Source organism: Salvelinus alpinus, chromosome 1 (assembly GCF_045679555.1).
Source record: "Salvelinus alpinus chromosome 1, SLU_Salpinus.1, whole genome shotgun sequence".
NCBI lineage: Eukaryota > Metazoa > Chordata > Actinopteri > Salmoniformes > Salmonidae > Salvelinus > Salvelinus alpinus.
Window position 1 is genome coordinate 65,045,885 of NC_092086.1, and position 21,286 is coordinate 65,067,170.

The 21,286-nt window shown below is 43.3% G+C and overlaps 1 protein-coding gene across 1 annotated transcript in view; it reads left to right on the top strand.

Annotated features, from left to right (window-relative positions):
- Positions 1-18,166, top strand: part of LOC139583683 (ubiquitin domain-containing protein 2) — a 77,735-nt gene extending 59,569 nt beyond the window's left edge. The window contains exon 3 of the mRNA XM_071415021.1: positions 16,109-18,166. Coding sequence (XP_071271122.1) covers positions 16,109-16,566 — 458 coding nt within the window. The 3' untranslated portion in view covers positions 16,567-18,166. The remainder of the gene's footprint in view (positions 1-16,108) is intronic.
- Positions 18,167-21,286: the final 3,120 nt, after the last annotated feature.

The window sequence follows — 21,286 nt, forward strand, 5'->3', positions numbered from 1 at the left end:
CAAATATTGGAGGCTGAGACAGGAGGGGTCAGGAGACACTGTGGCCCCGTCCGACAGTATCCCCGGACAGGGCCAACCAGGCATGATATAACCCCACCCACTTTGGGAATACACACATATATTATGCTCCATACATACAGTGAGCACTTACTTTTGATAGAAACTCACCCATGTCCAAAGTTATTATCATGTAGTAATGAAAACAACAATGAAGGCGACGCGAGCACCAGCCAGAAAATGTGAAAAAGTTTATGCAGGTCCTTCTCTAAATGTTTGGGGTCTTGCTGTCAAGTTGCAGTCTATAATTACTTGTAATTATGTTCCGGCACCCCGCCCATCCACTCAAGATAAAATTGTCCCGTGGCTAAATCTAGTTGATGATCTCTAATCTGATGGGCCCTAGTGCACTAAATAGGGAATAGGTTGTCATTTGAGACATGGAGTTGGGTGGGAATGAGAAGGGTCAGTGCTGCTATAGCTATAGCATAACCAGTCCATGGAGACTTCATTGCTTTACAGTACTGTAGCAACATGCAGCCATTTGGCCTGTACAAGCTGAACACTCCATTCAATAGCTCTGAAATATCACACATTACACTTGGCAAGGGCCAGTTTTCCTGCGTCATTTCATAAGCAGCACCAATGTGTCTCTAAAGGGGATTAATGAAACTCCTCTCCTGTTCTGTCAACGCTGCTCTTGTTAAGTCAGTGGGCCTGTGTGAGAGAGAGAGAGAACACACTTTACTGTGGGCCTCGTGTGCCCCCTGAACGCTGCTCCTTTACACTCAAGTGAACATTAAAGGGGCATCTCAAAGACATGCCAGCACTGCCTCTACGTCTGATGCGTGGTGGTAATTGAGTGAGCCGGTCGTCTGGCCTTGGCCGGCGTTTTGATGGTCCAATTGTTCCCAGCCATCTGGTGTCATTGAGGAGATGTTGTAGCGCTGCGTGTAATGGCTCTGGTGGGAGGCCAGACCCATCGCTCTTTAGGACGCTTTCCAGAGGGGGGGGGGGGATGTATTAAAGAGAGAAGTGTGCGTTTGTTTACCAACTCGTAGAAGAAAAGAATGACATTGAGATGGCCTCAATGGCGCTGGCCATGCTCTCACAGATGCCATAATGGGACAGATACAATGTTGCATCCTCTAACTATATATTTACTATTGCTGACTAATCTCTCTCTGCCTCCTCATCTCCATCTATCTATTCTCCATCTTTCTATCCTGAACCAAAAATATAAAACACAACATGTAAATTGTCAGTCCCCTGTTACATGAGCTGAAATAATAGGTCACAGAAGTGTTCCATACACACTAAAAGCTTATTTCTCTCAATGTGTGCACAATTTTGTTTACATCCCTGTTAGGGAGCATTTCTCCTTTGCCAAGATAATCCATCCACCTGACAAGGGTGTCATATCAAGAAGCTGATTAAACAACATGCTCGTTACACAAGTGCACCTTGTAATGGGGACAATAAAAGGCCCCTCTAAAATGTGCAGTTTTGTCACACAACACAATGCCACAGAAGTCTCCACTTTTGAGGGAGCGTGGAATTAGCATGCTGACGACAGGAATGTCCACCATAGCTGTTGCCAGATAATTTAATGTTCATTTCTCTACCATAAGCCACCTCCAATGTCGTTTTAGAGAATTTGGCATTACGTCCAACCGGCCTCATAACCGCAGACCACGTGTAACCATGCTAGCCTAGGACCTCCACATCCGGCTTCTTCACCTGCGGGATTGTCTGAGATCAGCCACCCGGACCGCTGATGAAATTGAGTATTTCTTTCTATAATAAAGCCCTTTGTGGGGAAAAACAAATTATGATTGACTGGGCCTGGCTCCCCTGTGTGTGGGCCTGGCTCCCCAGTGGGTGGGCCTATGCCCACCCATGGCTGCGCCCCTGCCTAATCAATAGATTAGGCCTAATTTATTTATTTCAATTGACTGATTTCCTTCTATGAACTGTAACTCAGTAAAATTGTTAATTGTTGCATGTTGCGTTTATTGTTTTTTTTGAATATACAGTACATTCGGAAAGTATTCAGACCCCTTGACTTTTTCCACATTTCGTTACGTTACAGCCTTATTCTAAAATGGATTAAATTATTATTCAACCTACACACAATGCCCCATAATGACAAAGCGAAAAAGATTTTAAAAAATTTGTGTTTTTACATAAGTATTCAGACCCTTTGCTATGAGACTCAAAACTGCACTCAGGTGCATCCTGTTTCCATCATCCTTGATGTTTCTACAACTTGATTGGAGTCCACCTGCGGTAAAGTCAATTGATTGGACATGATTTGGAAAGGCACACACCTGTCTATATAAGATCCCACAGTTGACGGTGCATGTCAGAGCTCCGAGACAGGATTGTGTCGAGGCACAGATCCGGCGAAGGGAACCAAAAAATGTCTTCAGCATTGAAGGTCTCCAAGAACACATTAGCCTCCATCATTCTTAGATGGATGAAGTTTGGAACCACCAAGACTCTTCCTAGAGCTGGCCGCTCGGCCAACCTGAGCAATCAGGGGAGAAGGGCCTTGGTCAGGGAGGTGACCAAGAACCCTGTGGTCACTCAATCAGAGCTCCAGAGTTCCTCTGTGGAGATGGGAGAGCCTTCCATCAGGCCTTTATGGTAGAGTGGCCAGACGGAAGCCACTCCTCAGTAAAAGGTACATGACAGCCTGCTTGGAATTTGCCAAAAGGCACCTAAAGACTCTGACCTCTGGTCTGATGAAACCAAGATTGAACTCTTTGGCCTGAATGCCAAGCGTCATGTCTGGAGGAAACTGGGCACCATCCCTACGGTGAAGCATGGTGGTGGCAGCATGATGCTTGGGGATGTTTTTCAGCGGCGGGGACTGGGAGATTAGTCAGGATCGAGGGAAAGATGATTGGAGAAAAGTACAGAGAGGTCCTTGATGAAAATCTGCTCCAGAGCGCTAAGTACCTCAGACTGGGGGCGAAGGTTCACCTTCCTACAGGACAACTACCCTAAGCACACAGCCAAGACAACGCAGGAGTGGCTTCGGGACAAGTCTCTGAATGTCCTTGAGTGTATACTATATATGTATGTATTATATTAGGGCTGACCCCATTTTATTTGACTGGTGGAATATTTAGTCGATAGGCTGTTGTTCAGCTGAGAGCAGTCGCATATAGATTGTCATCAAGGCAAAGGGTGGCCACTTTGAAGAATCTCTTTTTTTGGTTAGTACATGATTCCATATGTGTTATTTCATAGTTTTGTCTTCACTATTAAAATAGTAAAAATAAAGAAATACCCTGGAATTAGTAGGTTTGTCAACTTTTGACTGGTACTGTATATATCGCAAATAAATATCCAGTACAGAAATGTAATAATGGTCAACGTTTAGAATGTAATTCAACAAATAAAATGTAAAATGACTGCTGGCACTTCTATTGCCTTACTTATAATATATGGAGAAAATAGTACACTTTGTTTCCTTCCTTGTGGAATTTCCCCCAAAAGTATACAACGTTTATCATTGTTTGATTGTTTTGTGTATGTAGAACTTTTCATTTTGAATTTGCGAAGAAGGAAACTTTACTTCATGTATATTTGGGCCAGGTGATTAGAAATTGTTCTTCACTTCACTTCTATCTCTCCTGACCCAAAGTGATGAGTCTGTCCTCTCTGGCCAACCATGTCTTTTGATGGTGTCCGGTTTCAATTGCCAGGCTATGATCACTAATTCTGTATTTGGTTAAGGTTTTTATTTGTTTGGGGTATTTTACACTGGTTAACTATTCAGCTAAGGTGGTCTCTTTCCAATGTTTGGTAGATCTCTTTCTCTCGCTCTCTTTCCCATTTAGAGGAAATGAGTGACGATGGGAGGAGGAGAAGAGGTGGTACTGTACAGTGGCCAGTGAAGAGAAACAATTTATCCTTCTAAAGGAAGGCAGTAGTAATGGGAGGACAGTAAGCATGCAGCCTCAGCGGAGGAGATGAATGGAGAGCATTAGTCTCCAGTCCCGTCTAGTCTCGGCACACACCTCCCTGAGAACCCATTACATTTATATATAGGAGAGAAAAACGGTCTATTACCACATCCTGTTATGCAGCGCACATAGAACATGGCCAGGAGTAAAACAGAGAAAGATGTTAGGCTGGCTATACACTACCGTTCAAAAGTTTGGGGTCACTTAGAAATGTCCTTGTTTTTGAAAGAAAGACACTTTTTTGTCCATTTAAAATAACATCAAATTGATCAGAAATACAGTGTAGACATTGTTAATGTTGTAAATGACTATTGTAGCTGGAAATGGCAGATTTTTAATGGTATATCTACAGAGGCGTAGAGGCTCATTATCAGCAACCATCACTCCTGTGTTCCAATAGCACGTTGTGTAAGCTAATCCAAGTTTAGCGTTTTAAAAGGCTGATTGATCATTAGAAAACCCTTTTGTAATTATGTTAGCACAGCCGAAAACTGTTGTGCTGATTGAAGAAGCAATTAAACTGGCCGCCTTTAGACTAGTTGAGTATCTGGAGCGTCAGCATTTGTGGGTTCGATTACAGGCTCAAAATGGCCAGAAACTAAGATCTTTCTTCTGAAACTCGTCAGTCTGTTCGTGCTCTGAGAAATGAAGGCTATTCAATGCAAGAAATTGTCAAGAAACTAAAGATCTCGTACAACCCTGCGTACTACTCTCTTCACAGAACAGTGCAAACTGTCTCTAATAGAAAGAGGAGTGGGAGGCCCCGGTACACAACTGAGCAAGAGGACAAGTGCATTAGAGTGTTTAGTTTGAGAAACAAATGCCTCACAAGTCCTCAACTGGCAGCTTCATTAAATATTACCCACAAAACACCAGTCTCAATGTCAACAGTGAAGAGGCGACCCCGGGATGCTGGCATTCTAGGCAGAGTTGCAAAGAAAAAGCCATATCTCTGTCCAGTGTTTGTGTTATTTTGCCCATCTTAATCTTTTCTTTTTATTGGCCAGTCTGAGATATGGCTTTTTGGTCTTCCTGTGACATCAGGTACTGTAGCGGCAGGTAGCCTAGTGGTTAGAGCGTTGGACTAGTAACCGAAAGGTTGCAAGATCTAATCCCTGAGCTGACGAGGTAAAAATCTGAATTTGTTCTTAACTGACTTGCCTAGTAAAATAAAGGTAAAATTTAAATTGTCATGAAGGGCAGGTAGTTTGCATCAGGTGATGCGTTGTGCAGACCGCACCACCCTCTGGAGAGCCCTGCGGTTGTGGGTGGTGCAGTTGCTGTACCAGGCGGTGATGCAGCCTCACAGGATGCTCTCAATTGTGCATCTGTAAAAGTTTGTGAGGGGTTTAGGTGACAAGCCAAATTTCTTCAGCCTCCGGAGATTGAAGAGGCGCTGTTGCACCTTCACCACACTGTCTGTGTGGGTGGATCATTTCAGTTTGTCAGTTTGTACACAGAGGAACTTAACTTTCCACCTTCTCCACTGCTCTCCCGTTGATGTGGATAGGGGGGTGCGCCCTCTGCTGTTTCTTTAAGTCCACAATCATCTCCTTTTGTTGATGTTGATGTTGAGTGAGAGGTTATTTTCCTGACAACACACTCCCAGAGCCCTCACCTCCTCCATGTAGGCTGTCTCATCGTTGTTGGTAATCAAGCCTACTACTGTCGTCTGCAAACTTGATGATTGAGTTGGAGGTGTGCATGGCTACGCTGTCATGGGTGAACAGGGAGTACAGGAGGGGGCTGAGTACGCACCCTTGTGAGGCCCCAATGTTGAGGATCAGCGACGTGGAGGTGTTGTTTCCTACCTTCACCACCTGGGGGGCGGCCCGTCAGGAAGTCCAGGACCCAATTACACAGGGTGGGGTTCAGTCCCAGGGCCGCAAGCTTATTGATAAGCTTGGAGGGTACTATGGTGTTAAATGCTGAGCTATAGTCAATGAACAGCATTCTTACATAGGTATTCATCTTGTCCAGATGGTTGTGGCCTTCAAGCTAAACTGATGTGATTTGATTGATGCCTGACAGTGAAGAGGCTGTAGTTAATCTCCATAACTGAACAGTAGCATACTACACACTCTGCATAGTGAAAAGGATTGCCTTTTTTACCCAATAAATGATTTGAAAAAATTCTATATAGGTCTCTCCACACTACCTGCTGGCTGTGCGGGACTAACTGACTGCACTGCAGTGTCTGGTCTAGAGAGGCTAACTGACTGGCTGACTGGGGCCAGATGGACTGTTTACTGAGCCTCGGTAAAGACAGGGAGACTGAGTAATAATGATGCTAGTGTCTCCAGAGGCCAGACATCGCTCACTCTCTCTTTATACCATTACTACCATGTTGACATAGATCAAATAAGTCTTATATCTATGAGGTGGATGGGCTTTATAGTTTTCAGCAGAGAGAAACGCTTAGCTGTTTTTAAATGATACTCAAGGTCAAATCAAGCCTTTTTCTCTAACTGGCTGGCTGGTCCGTTGTACGAAAAAAGTAATCAGCGATTGAATCGTCTTTAACCAATCAGAGTATCAAAGCCAATGACACATTTTCATACCACTGCTTTACCCACGTGCGTTCTGGCTCGGGCCTAACCCATCGGTTTCTGGACTAAGGGTCGGAAAGATGCTCCGATCCAGACTCACTGCTGAGAAGGAACTAATGTCCGTAGCCATGGCAAGCGTTATCGTTTGGCCGCAGCAAGGAGTCTGGGTAGCAGGGCAAGTAGGTAAATGGATAGTATTTTTCTAACCTGTCTGTATCTCCATTTCAACCCCCTGGAAGACTGTACAGTATATATCAGTGACACCATTTGACTACCGTATGTTTTATCTTCACACAGTGATGCTGCAGCCCTACAACATAGGCTACAGTCCAGTCATCATCTGTTCCACAGCCCAGGCTTTCCATAATGTAAGACTCAAATCTTGAAGGTCGTGTCTACACTTGACACTCACGTACGACTTCTGCTGTCAGAATACGAAGATCGCATTGAAAAGACGGGTCTAGACGCACAAAAGTCGCCTTGTGGTCTGATTGTGTTCAGGTCTGGCTGACCACTTCAGGAGGTGGTCAGGGATGCATTGTGTTTGGATTTCTCCTCAGTCTGGACGCAGTCAGGCTACCGAAAGCGCATACGGTTGGCGACGTCATCAGCACTCCCCCCACAAGTTTCCAGAGAACTTCTGATTTGGGACCAAGAGGCATTTTTTCATTATAATGTTGGAGGAACACAGTTGCTGGCCTCATAAATGCTAGCCAGCGAGCTAATATTTAGAAAAACAATGTTTTGTTTGGCTAGAGTTATGCTAACCTGTTTGCAATCTCTTTTGCGTTGCTTTCTAGCTTGCAGGCTAGATACAGATGTTAGCTGGCTAGTTAGCTACAGTAGTTAGCTACAGTCGTTAGCTACTGCCATCAGTTGTTGTGTTATTATATTCTGCCTATTCCACCGTTTGTAGAATGCAAACTCAAAACAACAACAAAAATTGGGGATGCATACCAGCAAAGCCACTACACAACACTAAACAATACATTAATTGCACTATAACGGTGACAAGCGGTGCCCACAAACTGTTAGGGCCGACATAAATCTGTCCCAACAGCAGAGCTTTCTTTTCAGCACCATGGAGTGAATCCTTACCACTGCTACACCTGGCTATCAGTGGAGCCTTGTCTGGCAGCGAAACAGTTCATTCAGCCTCATTTACTGCCGTTTTGAAAAACATTGCTGATATGGCTGACTTGCTTAAACAAATGTGGTTTCTACTGACAATTGAGATGCACAAACTATGCTCCCGTGTAGCTCAGTTGGTAGAGCATGGTGCTTGCAATGTTAGGGTTGTGGGTTTGATTTCAGTAATAGTCTGCTAAATTTCTCAAATGTAAAAAAATGCATAAGGGAACAATGAGCGGATAAAAGGCCAACTGTAATTTCGATTAAGACATTAATGAGCGAGCAAAGACGGACGTAGTCAATATAACTATTTATTCAGCACTTTTGAAATGTACAGGGACAGACTTACATTATTCTCCTCGTAGGATAAATAAATGGGACATATAAGCATACAATGAAAGCTCTTACAATATTTGATGATGTAATTTCTCTAAAACAGGCTATAGGCTACATAGTAGGCCAAGTTATGGGGAGAAAGCGACCAAATTATTAGGGTGAGGCACATGGGTTACTAACAGCTAAGTCCACAACATACACTTAGTATTACTTTCTTAGCTACAGTATACATATCTCCCTGGCATATTACATCATTTATGCAGCAGCATACAATACATTTTTGGACTCGGCGTTATGCTAGCTAAGATCTTGAAAGTATGATGTTGACATGATCAGTCCAATCAAAGCCACGGTAAATATAACGTGATTTGACGTAATTTTATCTGTGGCCAATGACCTTGAGCCTTCATGGATGGGTACTTCTAATGTAAATCTATGGCAGCACCCAAGGGGGCTTGAACTTTCTAGCTCTCCCTGTAGATTTTGCGGTGACGTAGTGTCCCCATGAGTGACGGAACACCGAGCCAATCACGGCGCAACTAGAGAAAATTGCCAACCCCTACGCTCTGTATTTTCCGCTGGCTGCTCCTCCACCACAGAAAACACTGAGCTAGGCTGAAACACCTGCATTTTGGAGCTGCCTAACTCAAGAAAGCAAAAAAGAGACCATGTTTGTATGCAGCTTTATTAACTCTGTTTATTTATTTTTTACATTGTTTGCAAACTGATATGTGACAAAATGCCAAAAGAACATGCAAAACAGACAACAACACATTTCTTTTTTTAGCTGAACAGGTAGGGTTCAAAACAGGTGGGGCTCTGCCACTGCACAGCACAGAGGCGGGCTGTTTGAATGTGATTTGCATCTAGAGTGGATGGTGTTGTCAGAGATCAGACGGCGTGATAAAGAAACTGCTGAAAGCTGTATTGTTGTGCTTCTGCCTGTCATTGACTGCTCGCTGAGGAGAAAGCCATGCGTCACTCAAAGCCTCCTCACTCAGCCCCTCGCACACTCCGCACACACAATCTTGAGTGACAGCACTGGGGTGCTAACTGTAACACACCCCCTCCAATCACTGCGAACACAACTCCTACAGACACTTCACCCTCCTCAAGATGGCTCTTTCCTATTAATCATTTTCCTTTCATTCATTCTCTCTCTTTCTTTCTCTTCCTACCTCTCTCCCCTCTCTCTCCCTCTCTCTCACTCATATGAAGTACTCCTGTGATAAGAGCTGTTGAGAGTAGAAAGCCAGTACTTAATGATCCTCGTCAAATCAACATGCTTGCAGAGAGTCTTATGGTGCTTCTGAAGTGCTGTTACCATTGTTTATTCTGGTGACATTATTGAGTGTGTCGTATTGTCAAGTAGCCTCTGTGTGACGAGTGGTGACTAGAGTATTGACATGGTCTGTCCCAACATAAAACAATGATCAACTGAAACCCTGCTTGACACCGTTGAGTCTTTGTTATTCATTGATATTCTCTTGATTAGTCCCGTGTGCTGATGTGGACAGAAAAGTGTGTGACATAAAGAGAGACCTCCAGATAATCCCAGCTTTGATCGAGGGGATTGGGAAATAAGGTTAATACTATAATATTATGCCATTTAGCAGACACCTTTATCCAAACAGGACTGGCTTTTTATCTCTAAATGTACACTGTCTGCGAGACATCTGTCAATCACCTCACCTCCACCACACATTTTATCACGACAGTGCTGTTTCTCAGCCTTTGCGCTAAACCAGATCCTGTGTGTGTGCCTGTGTGTGCTATTCAAAGGGGTGTGTGGAGGGTTGGGCTGTTTGTAGCGCTGGGCAATATGGCCCAAATATCATATTACTGTATCGTTCCAATTTTGACAGTATTTTATGTTTTTTGAATAATACAAGTTCTAAATTTGCTTTGAGTAGTGCGTCACCCTAGGATGGCAACACATACATTCTAAGGGATTTCAATGGGTCGCTCTCCATTCTGATTTTTTTATACTGTTCAATTAAACTTCAACCCAAAATAATTTTCAGCATTTTCATAAAGTTAGAAGATAGTGGGCACCAATGGAGGCTGCTGAGGGGAGGACGACTCATACTAATGGCCGGAACGGAGCAAATGGAATGGCATCGAACACCTGGATACCATGTGTTTGATGTATTTGATACCAATCCCGCTCCAGCCATTACAACGAGCTCGTCCACCCCAATATGATGCCACCAACCTCCTGTGTTGGGCACTTTGAATACAGCGGCTGCATTCCAAACACGTAAAAGAAACACCCTCCTCCACTTACCCTCGCCTTATGTCTTTTGGGGGAATCCTCTCAGCCCTCCATTGCAAGGGAAGTTGGCAACGTAAGCCCCTCAGCCCTCGTTTGTGATCGAGTGTACAATTCTGTTCACTCCTGGGCCTGAAACGCCCCATAATTCAATTCGCGATGATTGTACATCCGCTAAGAAAAGTCAAACCAACATCAATATGAAGAAGTCAACATACAAGTCTAAGTAGAAACAAATGTAAATAAGTTCGAAATTGTGCTACTAATGCACATGACGGCACAAACACGTCTCGTGAATGTAATGATGTTGTGCTTGGTCAGCTTTTGGAAACGTTAGCTGGCGCATACAACTCTCCCTGACATCACACTAATTTTCGATTTACCTGATATCGTCGGATGGCTAACATTCGATGTCTGCGGATGCGTTGTCCTCTAGCCAAGATATGAAATGCAATCATAATTGACTGTAGTGCATATAAAGCACACAACAGCTACCGGTGGTTCCATGATGACTGAAAACACGACCGTGGGACGAACGAGTGACACATTTCTGGGCAAGGGCTGTCCATTTAAAATTAATTCATTCTTCCCTTGCCCTGCAAGTGTCAACTCATCATACGTCATCAGAAGTGTCCACTTTATTTGAGGGCTGAGGGGAGAGGATGTCTTTTTATATGTTTGGAATGCAGCCAGTGTTGTTTGACATGACAACGAATGAAAATGCCAGGGAGGAGTTATTGTGACAGGGTAGGAACCACAAGTGTTGGTCAGTGTTTCCTACGGGACCCTACAATCTTGAGCTACATTGAATGTTTTCTTTTAGCTACTTCATACAGCTAACATATTCATGCTTCCTCTAATCCTCTTTGGTTTAGAAGATCATGTTGCACAAACAACATGCTGATTTAGGCCTACACCATCACTGGTATCAGGCTGTATAGCTAGCTATGTTTGCTCTGATTCAGTAGATTTATTAGCGATTAGCATTAGCGGCTAACACGATTTAGCCACAACTTGCTAAGAAAGACAAACTAGCTGTTTGTAGATGTAAGAAACACAAACTAATAGTGTAATTATAGAACGCTTGTGGATTTATATTAAGACGCAAAGTGGATACAGCATGGTTAATATCAGCATTGTTGCATGTGCTGCAGTAACCATGCAGACTGAACGTGGCGATGACAGGGTTGCCAGGTCTAGCTAAAATTTCTAGACCAATGACTACTCAAAACCTGCCCAAAAGGCCTGAAAGCTAGCCCTAATGTGTTTGTTTTTTCACAGCAAGAGAGGAGTTGCCATATTTATACAATAAACCCTTTTTCCATAACGTTATCGAGCCAGTTAAGAAGCACAATTCGGTTTTCCTCAAAAATAATAATTGTTGGGAGCTATGACATGACGTAATAAAGGAATTTGAATATGTCGCAAGATAAAATATAATTTTACCTTATTAAACTCGGCAGATCCTTTTCCATCAATGAATGTTGATTTAACTAGTTTGACTGCTATGATTAACCTTTCTAGCGCAGGCGATCCGCTAGCGGAACCCCTCGACAACATTCCGCTGAAAAGGCACTGCGGGAAATTATTATTATAATTTTTTTTTTTTATATGTAACTTTCACACAATAACAAGTCCAATACAGCAATTGAAAGATAAACATCTTGTTAATCTACCCATCGTGTCCGATTTCAAAAAGGCTTTACAGCGAAAGCACAACATATGATTATGTTAGTTCAGAGCCAAGTCAAAAAAAACACACAGCCATTTTTCCAGACAAAGATAGGAGTCACAAAAAGCAGAAATATAGATCAAATGAATCACTAACCTTTGATGATCTTCATCAGATGACACTCATAGGACATCATGTTACATGACAATACATGTATGTTTTGTTCGATAATGTGCATATTTATATCCAAAAATCTCAGTTTACATTGGCGCGTTACGTGCAGTAATGTTTTGATTCCAAAACATCCGGTGTTTTTGCAGATAGCCACAGAAGTCCCAGAAATACTCATAATAAACATTGATAAAAGATACAAGTGTTATTCACAGAATTAAAGATAGACTTCTCCTTAATGCAACCGCTGTGTCAGATTTTTTTTTTAACTTTACGGAAAAAGCATAATCTGAGTACGGCGCTCAGAGCCCAATCCAGCCAAAGAAATATCCGCCATGTTTGAGTCAACAGAAGTTAGAAATAACATGATAAATATTCACTTACCTTTGATCTTCATCAGAATGCACTCCCAGGAATCCCAGTTCGACAATAAATGACTGATTTGTTCCATAAAGTTCCATAAAGTCCATAATTTATGTCCAAATAGCCACTAGTTGTTAGCATGTTCAGCCCAGTAATCCATTTTCATGAGCACTACGTCCAGACAAAAACTCGAAAAGTTCCGTTACAGGTCGTAGAAACATATCAAACCATGTATGGAATCAATCTTTAGGATGTTTTTAACATAAATCATCAATAATGTTCCAACCGGAGAATTCCATTGTCTTTAGCAAAGCACTGGAGTGAGAGCTAACTCTGTCGGGAGCGTCACGAGCCTGAGACACTGCCAGACCCATGACTCATTCAGCTCCCATTCCCCCCTCCTTTATAGCAGAAGCCTGAAACAACAAGTTTCTAAAGACGGTTGACATCTAGTGGAAGCCTTAGGAAGTGCAACTTAACCCCATAGACACTGTGTATTCGGTAGGCCAAGCTTTGAAAAACTACAAACCTCAGATTTCCCACTTCCTGGTTAGATTTTTCTCAGGTTTTCACCTGCCATATGCGTTCTGTTATACTCACAGACATCATTCAAACAGTTTTAGAAACTTCAGAGTGTTTTTTATCCAATACTACTAATAATATGCATATATTAGCATCTGGGACAGAGTAACAGGCAATTTACTCTGGGCACGCATTTCATGCAAAAATGAAAATGCTGTCCCCTATCCCAAACAGGTTGCAACAATGCACAAGGGGCTATGGTATATGGCAAATATACCACGGCTCAGGGCTGTTCTTAAGTATGACGCAACGCGCAGTTGAGGTGTCTTATTGCTATTATAAACTGGTTACCATGTAATTGAGCAGTAAAAAGTATGTTTTTGTCATACATATACCAGGGCTTTCAGCCAATCAGCATTCAGGTGTTGAACTGGGTTTATAATAGTAAATAAATCTCTTTTGCGCATGGATAGTTTCCGACAGGATAGTTTGAGTGATTCAAGTTGGACAGAGGATCTCGAAATCTCTGCGCAAGAAACACTTGGAGGAACATCAAAAAATGTATGCGAGGCTGTTTTCTGGCAATTGTGCCCGACGTTAAGACTACAACCTGTTATAAATGGCCCATTTGCGAGATTGACTTGTCATTTCAATAGGCACAGGCTACAGACTCAAATCTGGGTTTATGATTGCAACTATGCCATGGTTTGCTTTGATAAACCTAGGTAGCCTATAGCCCCTGATAGGCCTAAATCTAATTTCAGATAGTCTACAGTAGCCTAAGCAATATGTAGGCAAGATTTAAACTAAACAATTTAGCAGCTTGCTTAGTTCCAATTAACAAACTAATTTATTCAACATGAATAGTGAGTCAATTTCGAGATAAGAAGTGATTGTGTTGCCCAATAGCCTGCTGGAATAGGCTACTGACGAGTGGGTCATCATTTCAATCACTGAATTAAATATTAAGCATATTCAATTCATATAGATATTATTGTCAACAACAGCCCGTGTTTAATAAGAAACATTTGTTTTACCTGTAGCCTAATCTGACTAGTTACCGTCAATCTAATATGTTCTAATCGACAATTGCTGATCGACAATTGCGATAGAGCTTTGATAACTTCCAATTTAATGAACTAAACATGCCCATTTAATAATTGCATAATAACACAAGGCTACAAAAACAATAAGCAAAAGTTATGGTGCTATTTATGTAATCCGTTTGCCATCTCCCAGTAGGCTACACAAGTGGCACAAATTGATTTGCAATGACTCCAGTGATATCGTCATTTCAACATATTTATTGTATCAGTAGCCTACAATGGCATATAAATGAATAGGCTACATTATGCCAAACAGAAACAAATGTATCATTCTTCACATTTAATGTCAGTTTCATTGAAGACTTTACCCCCACCCACCTATAAAAAGAACCACGCGGGGGGGAATCGCTTAACTTCCCTTTCAAATTTCCCAAGAACTGAGCATGCGTTTTCTTCTTTCAGCTAAGTCTACATTAGAATGCCGTTTAAACCACAATCGTTTTCCATTGCTTTGCCTCCATTATTTCTTGATGCGCATCAGTTATAGCATGTTAATGTTTCATGGAAAGAGGGTTGGACATAGGTTCCGTCATGACAATCTACAGTGCATTTGGAAAGTATTCAGACCCCTTGACTTTTTCCACATTTTGTTACCTTACAGCCTTGTTCTAAAATTGATTAAAACATTTTTTAAATGTACTCACTAATCTACACATAATACCCCATAATGACAAAGCGAAAACAGGTTTGTAGAAATTTTTTAATACGTCTTATAAATAAAAAACAGAAGCATGGTGGTGGCAGCATCATGCTGTGGGGATGTTTTTCAGCGGCAGGCACTGGGAGACTAGTCAAGATTGAGGGAAAGATGAACGGAGCAAAGTACAGAGAGATCCTTGATGAAAACATGCTCCAGAGCGCTCAAGACCTCAGACTGGGGCGAAGGTTCACCTTCCAACAGGACAACACCCCTAAGCACACAGCCAAGACAATGCAGAACTGGCTTTGGGACAAGTCTCTGAATGTCCTTGAGTGGCCCAGCCAGAGCCCGGACTTGTACCCGATCGAACATTTCTGGAAAGACCTGAAAATAACTGTGCAGCGACACTCCCCATCCAACCTGACAGAGCTTGAGAGGATCTGCAGAGAAGAATGGGAGAAACTCCCCAAATACAGGTGTGCCAAGCTTGTAGCGTCATACCCAAGAAGACTTGAGGCTGTAATCGCTGCCAAAGGTGTTCAACAAAGTACTTAGTAAAGGGTCTGAATACTTATGTAAATGTGATATTTCTGTTTTTTTTTTATACATTAGCAAAAATCGAATCTGTTTTTACTTTGTCATTATGGGGTATTGTGTGTGTGTGTGGATTGAGAGGAGAAAAAAACCTATTTAATCTGTACTGTATTTATGAATAGTGTGTAAATCGTATTTTTGTTGTCTTTCCATTATGTAACTCTATAGAATTTATTTAGAATTTTATGTATGTCATGTTTTTCTTGTCTAGCTATAACTGTTCTGTACTTTGTTGGGTATTAGTACGTTTTGTGTGGTCCCAGGAAGAGTAGCTACTGCATCTGCATTAACTAATGGGGACCCTAAACTAAACTCTAATTTCTCTCTATTCTCCCTCTCTCCAACTCTCACTCGCCACTCTCACTTCCCATGACAGGCCATTCACAAAGAGGAGCAGCCACAGTGTCACTACTACAGTTGACTGAGGGATACTTGTCTGTCTGTTTAGGCTGTATAGTCTTCCACTGGTTCACTCTGTCACATTCATCTATTTTGTCAAACTCAACATTTCATCATGATGCACATAAAAAAACACCAATATGGCATCATTCATCAAAACGAGCAGAGGGCGAGAGATTGAGAGTAAGGGAAACATCATTTCACTAGAAATGCAATAGCTCGAACGTTATCGAGCAAAACCGATGAAAAGACAATATTCACAATCCTTTGAATATGAGGGAAGGATGACTAAGTCAGACTGAGTGAATAATCAGAAGTCAATGGTCTGTCCTGTTCAGTGAGTGACTGTGTTCCCCTGTCCTTCTGTGTCCCCCTGCAGGCGCGCTGACTGAGTGCTATGACGAGCTGGGGAACCGCTACCAGCTGCCGGTCTACTGCCTGTCGCCACCTGTCAACATGATCGAGGAGAAGAGTGACCCGGAGAGTCTGGAGGCCAGCGAGCCGCCGCCCAGCGAGGGCCAGGAGTGCCAGCTGCGCCTGCGCTTGTCTACGGGCCGGGACCTGCGCCTGGCGGTGAGGACCACGGACACGGTGCAGCACATGAAGCGCCGGCTGCAGACGGTGGAGGGCGTGGCGGCGGCCACCCAGCGCTGGTTCTTCTCGGGCCGGCCACTCACGGACAAGATGAAGCTGGAGGAGTTGAAGATCTCCAGGGACTACGTGGTGCAGGTGATCGTCAGCCAGCCGCCCGCCCCCCTGCCCACCCAGGCACCGCCCACCCCCACGCCAGACACGCCCGCCACGCTACCCCAGGACCCCACACCCGTGGAAAACTAGTGCCTGGCACCCGGAGAGGGCATGCATGTAGGAGGAGAGAGGACCACATTGGGAGGACCAGCTTGTGTCTAAGAGAGCGAGCGAGAGAGGGGTGGAAGTGTGTGTCTGTGTTGAGGGAGATGTGTGTGTGTGTGTGTGTGCGTGCGTGTGTGAAGGAGCTAAGCAGGTAGAAGATTAAACACGTGTCTGCAAAGGGGCTGAAACAGGACTAGAGAACCAAGTCGAGCTGAGTGGTCATTGAAAGGGTTTATATACAGTTGAGTGTTTGTTAAGCTGTGTTACCTCCCTCTCTCTTCTCCCTCCTCGACGGGACGGCGAGGTTATTCTGCAAGGCATGCTAGGATAGCAGCAGGGGTGTGTCTGTGTCTCAGCCGGAACAGGAAGACTCCGCCTCCTCGACTGAAGACAACCAACCAGGAGGAGGAAGAGACTCAACCACAAGACAGGACCACCTGCCAACCTGACTTTTAACAAATCAACCTTTTACAAAAACTATTTTTAAAAACTTGTCTTGCTTTTAGTGGAAACTGAACAACCAAAAAAATTAAGATCTGGGGAAACTATAAGGAACAGGGAAGAATATACAGTAACAACTTTTTCATTTTGCATTGTTTTTACTCTTGTTTTGATTTCACTGCTGTTGCATTTTAGTCCTTGTCTTTGTCAAGTGTGATTCTGTATTGATTTGGAGGACTGGGTCAATGTTCCAGAACCTCTTACCTGCCTGCCTGCTCTCCATCTCCTCTGTAGCTTCTAGTCAGTCAGCTGTCTGTCCTTCTATTTCTCTCTTTGTTATGCATCCTACCTGTAACAGTCTTGACCTGTAGCTTCCTTCTGCAGACATTACATGTAGCTCTGCCAGTCAACTCTTAAGTAGATGAATCACATGCTCCGGACTATACCTTTTTTAACTCCCGTCTTGGTTTGTGAAGTTAGTAGGCCGTCACTGCGTCAGATTAGTTCCCTTCTCATTCTCCAGTAAACATCCCAATCGTGTAAACTTGACACTCTCGCTCTACAGTTGTCTGTATGCACCTGGTATTTGCTTGAGATGGAAATACAGTAGGTTTCCAGTTATTACAGGTGCAGAACTTTAAAAAAGGAAAACATACAAACTGAATGTGCTGGGATGAGGTGTCATCGCAAAGTGTTACTAGCACTGTGTTTAGAAATTCTGCTTCACTATACTTTAAGATACGTATCAGCGCAGTGTGTATTCAATTTGTGTGTGTGTGTGTGTGTGTGTGTGATAGAGAGAACGAGCGAGAGAGTAAATGCATGTTTGAGAGGTTGTCAAGAGAAAGTGTTGGATGTACAGCTATGTTCATGTGTACAATATCTTCTGGTGACAAGAGCCAGACCTCAGAACATACCAAGAAGAGGTTACGACCTTAGCAGGTCTCTAGGGGTTGTACTGTGGAGCGTGGACATAAGTCACACCAGAGGTCTTGTCCTGTACTCCTGTAGCTGTTAAGACTTGAGTAACATTTTTCTGCTTCTCTCCTCGTGTGTGTGTGTGTGTGTGTGTGTGTGTGTGTGTGTGTGTGTGTGTGTGTGTGTGTGTGTGTGTGTGTGTGTGTGTGTGTGTGTGTGTGTGTGTGTGTGTGTGTGTGTGTGTGTGTGTGTGTGTGTGTGTGTGTGTAAAGGCACATCAAGACTTATTCATGAAAAATGTATTTCAGAAACCTAGTTGCATATTTCGAAATAGAATGTTTTTAATTAAATTGACCAACATTTGTACTCCACAATCTCTCTCTCATTTCATTGGACCAGTTGTTGGGAATAGAAGAGCCTCTGGGGGTTTCAGTTAGAAAGCAGAACAAAATGGAATGGAATGTTTGAAGAACAGAACCAGCCTATTTGGAATATGACCTATCCTGTATAGAAGACTAGCTGTAGGTTCTATTTCACACAGGTGTGAAGAATAGGGTTGCAAAGGGAGGGTATATTACTGGAAACCGTCTGAGTTTATCAGTAAACTACCAGAATTCTGGTATCTTTCAAGGATTTGATGTAATCTATCACAAGACATCTAGTGGCCCTTTAGGGTACTTCAGATTATCACGTGTAAGATTATCACGTGTCCGTAATAATCCTGGCCCTCAGTGGGCCTTTATCACCAAAAAATATATGAAATAATAACATGATTTTAAAATAGAAAATAGAATGACAAAGCTGTAAAATGTAGGTACCTCCCCAATTTCTCCCGTTTCGTGCCTAATGACCACGGCACTGATAGCGGTTCAGAGTTTGAGTACACTGACGTTTTGTTGTGGGTTTAGAGACCTACGTCTGCAGCTGTAGAGGAAGAAATGTCCTCCACTTCCTCTGAGATTCCACCTATTGGAAAGACAATGAAAAACAGGGAAGCAGCTTTGTGATCGTGGTTCCATATTTCCTTTAATCTGCTGACAGAGAGTAAATCCCTTTATTTTATCACAGTGGAGAGAGAGAGATGGGACCTTATGTTCATGTTAGGAAGACTAGATATTCTGTGTATATACTCATTTGCCTGGCCACCCATGGCACGTAAACCACCATCCACTCTCCTGTCCATGAGGCAGCCCATGGACCTAATCCTGTTTTTTTTTTTAAGTCATCAGTAATTTCCTGCTGGAGGAAAGTCTGCTGTCAGCCATAAATTACGAGTTGTTTACCTTGTGGACCTTTGCCCTTGTAATATTTTCATACTTTTACTACAAATTATTTGTCAGATAAACAGCATGGGGAATTTTCCCTGCCCATGTGAAAGCCTGGTATGATGTATTAGGGGAGGGAAACCCAGAGCTGATGTAGGAACATCAAAGATTTGTCTTTGTTCTTCACGTTATACAGCTACCTACTTATATTCAGGGGTGTGGGGCTCACAATAATGCATTTTTCAATTTCTCAGTAGACCCAAAACAGCAAGTGCCATGACACATTCGCCCTATGATATGATACAATCCTCTGCGACAATTAATGTCCCTGAATCCAACTATAGGAAGCCAAACAATGTAATCCGCTATTAGGAATTCATCAAATGTGACATTAATTGTGGTGTATGACATTGAGAAAGGCCCTCTGACAGCTACAGCGCCACCTAAGAGGAAGTCATTGGGAAAGACTATAATGCTTTCAGCTCGCCTCTCTCCCTTGCAATTAGTCTGATGGTTGTAATCCATTCCTCTGTAAACGGATGCCATATCTAATCAACATTCCAACGCTGGGCTAATTAGTAGGCCATCTTATCTGGGGGAAGGATGCTACTGCTGCTAATGAACTCTACCATGCATCCCAATGGTACTAACATACGAAGCCAACATGGCCAAGTCAAAGGAGCACACAGATTGAGATTCTGGTCCCCCTCGTTTCGTAAGGCAATCACAGTTTAATTTACCATAAAAACGTACATTCTGATGAGGTTAATTAGCCTCTGAATTGGTTTGCACCATGTCCATGGATAAGCTATTCAAAAACAAATTACACAATGATATGAAGTGTATAACTGAAGAAAACCTTTAATTAGTTTATTTGAGATAAACTCAGCAAAAACAGAAACGTCCCTTTTTCAGGACCCAGTCTTTCAAAGATAATTCGTAAAAATCCAAATAACTTCACAGATCTTCATTGTAAAGGGTTTAAACACTGTTTCCCATGCTTGTTCAATGAACCATAAACAATTAATGAACATGCACCTGTGGAACGGTTGTTAATAAGACACTAACAATTTACAGACGGTAGGCAATTAAGGTCACTGTTATAAAAACTTAGGATACTAAAGAGGCCTTTCTACTGACTCTGAAAAACACCAAAAGAAAGATGCCCAGGGTCCCTGCTCATCTGCGTGAACGTGCCTTAGGCATGCTGCAAGGAGGCATGAGGACTGTAGATGTGGCCAGAGCAATAAATTGCAATGTCCATACTGTGAGACGCCTAAGACAGCGCTACAGGGAGAAAGGACGGACAGCTGATCATCCTCGCAGTGGCAGACCACGTGTAACAACATCTGCACAGGATCGGTACATCCGAACATCACACCTGCGGGACAGGTACAAGATGGCAACAACAACTGCCCCAGTTACACCAGCAATGCACAATCCCTCCATCAGTGGTCAGACTGTCCGCAATAGGCTGAACTGAGGACTTGTAGACCTGTTGTAAAGGCAGGTGGTCACCAGACATCACCGGCAACAATGTCGCCTATGGGCACAAACCCATCGTCGCTGGACCAGACAGGACTGGCAAAAAGTGCTCTTCACTGACCAGTCGCGGTTTTGTCTCACCAGGGGTGATGGTCGGATTCGCGTTTATCGTCGAAGGAATGAGCGTTACACCGAGGCCTGTACTCTGGAGCGGGATCGATTTGGAGGTGGGGGGTCCGTCATGGTCTGGGGCGGTGTGTCACAGCATCATCGGACTGAGCTTGTTGTCATTACAGGCAATCTCAATGCTGTGTGTTACAAGGAAGACATCCTCCTCCCTCATTTGGTACCCTTCCTGCAGGCTCATCCTGACATGACCCTCCAGCATGACAATGCCACCAGCTATACTGCTCGTTCTGTGCATGATTTCCTGCAAGACAAGAATGTCAGTGTTGTGCCACGGCCAACGAAGAGCCCGGATCTCAAACCCATTGAGCACGTCTGGGACCTGTTGGATCGGAGGGTGAGAGCTAGGGCCATTCCCCCCAGAAATGTCCGGGAACTTGCAGGTGCCTTGGTGGAAGAGTGGGGTAACA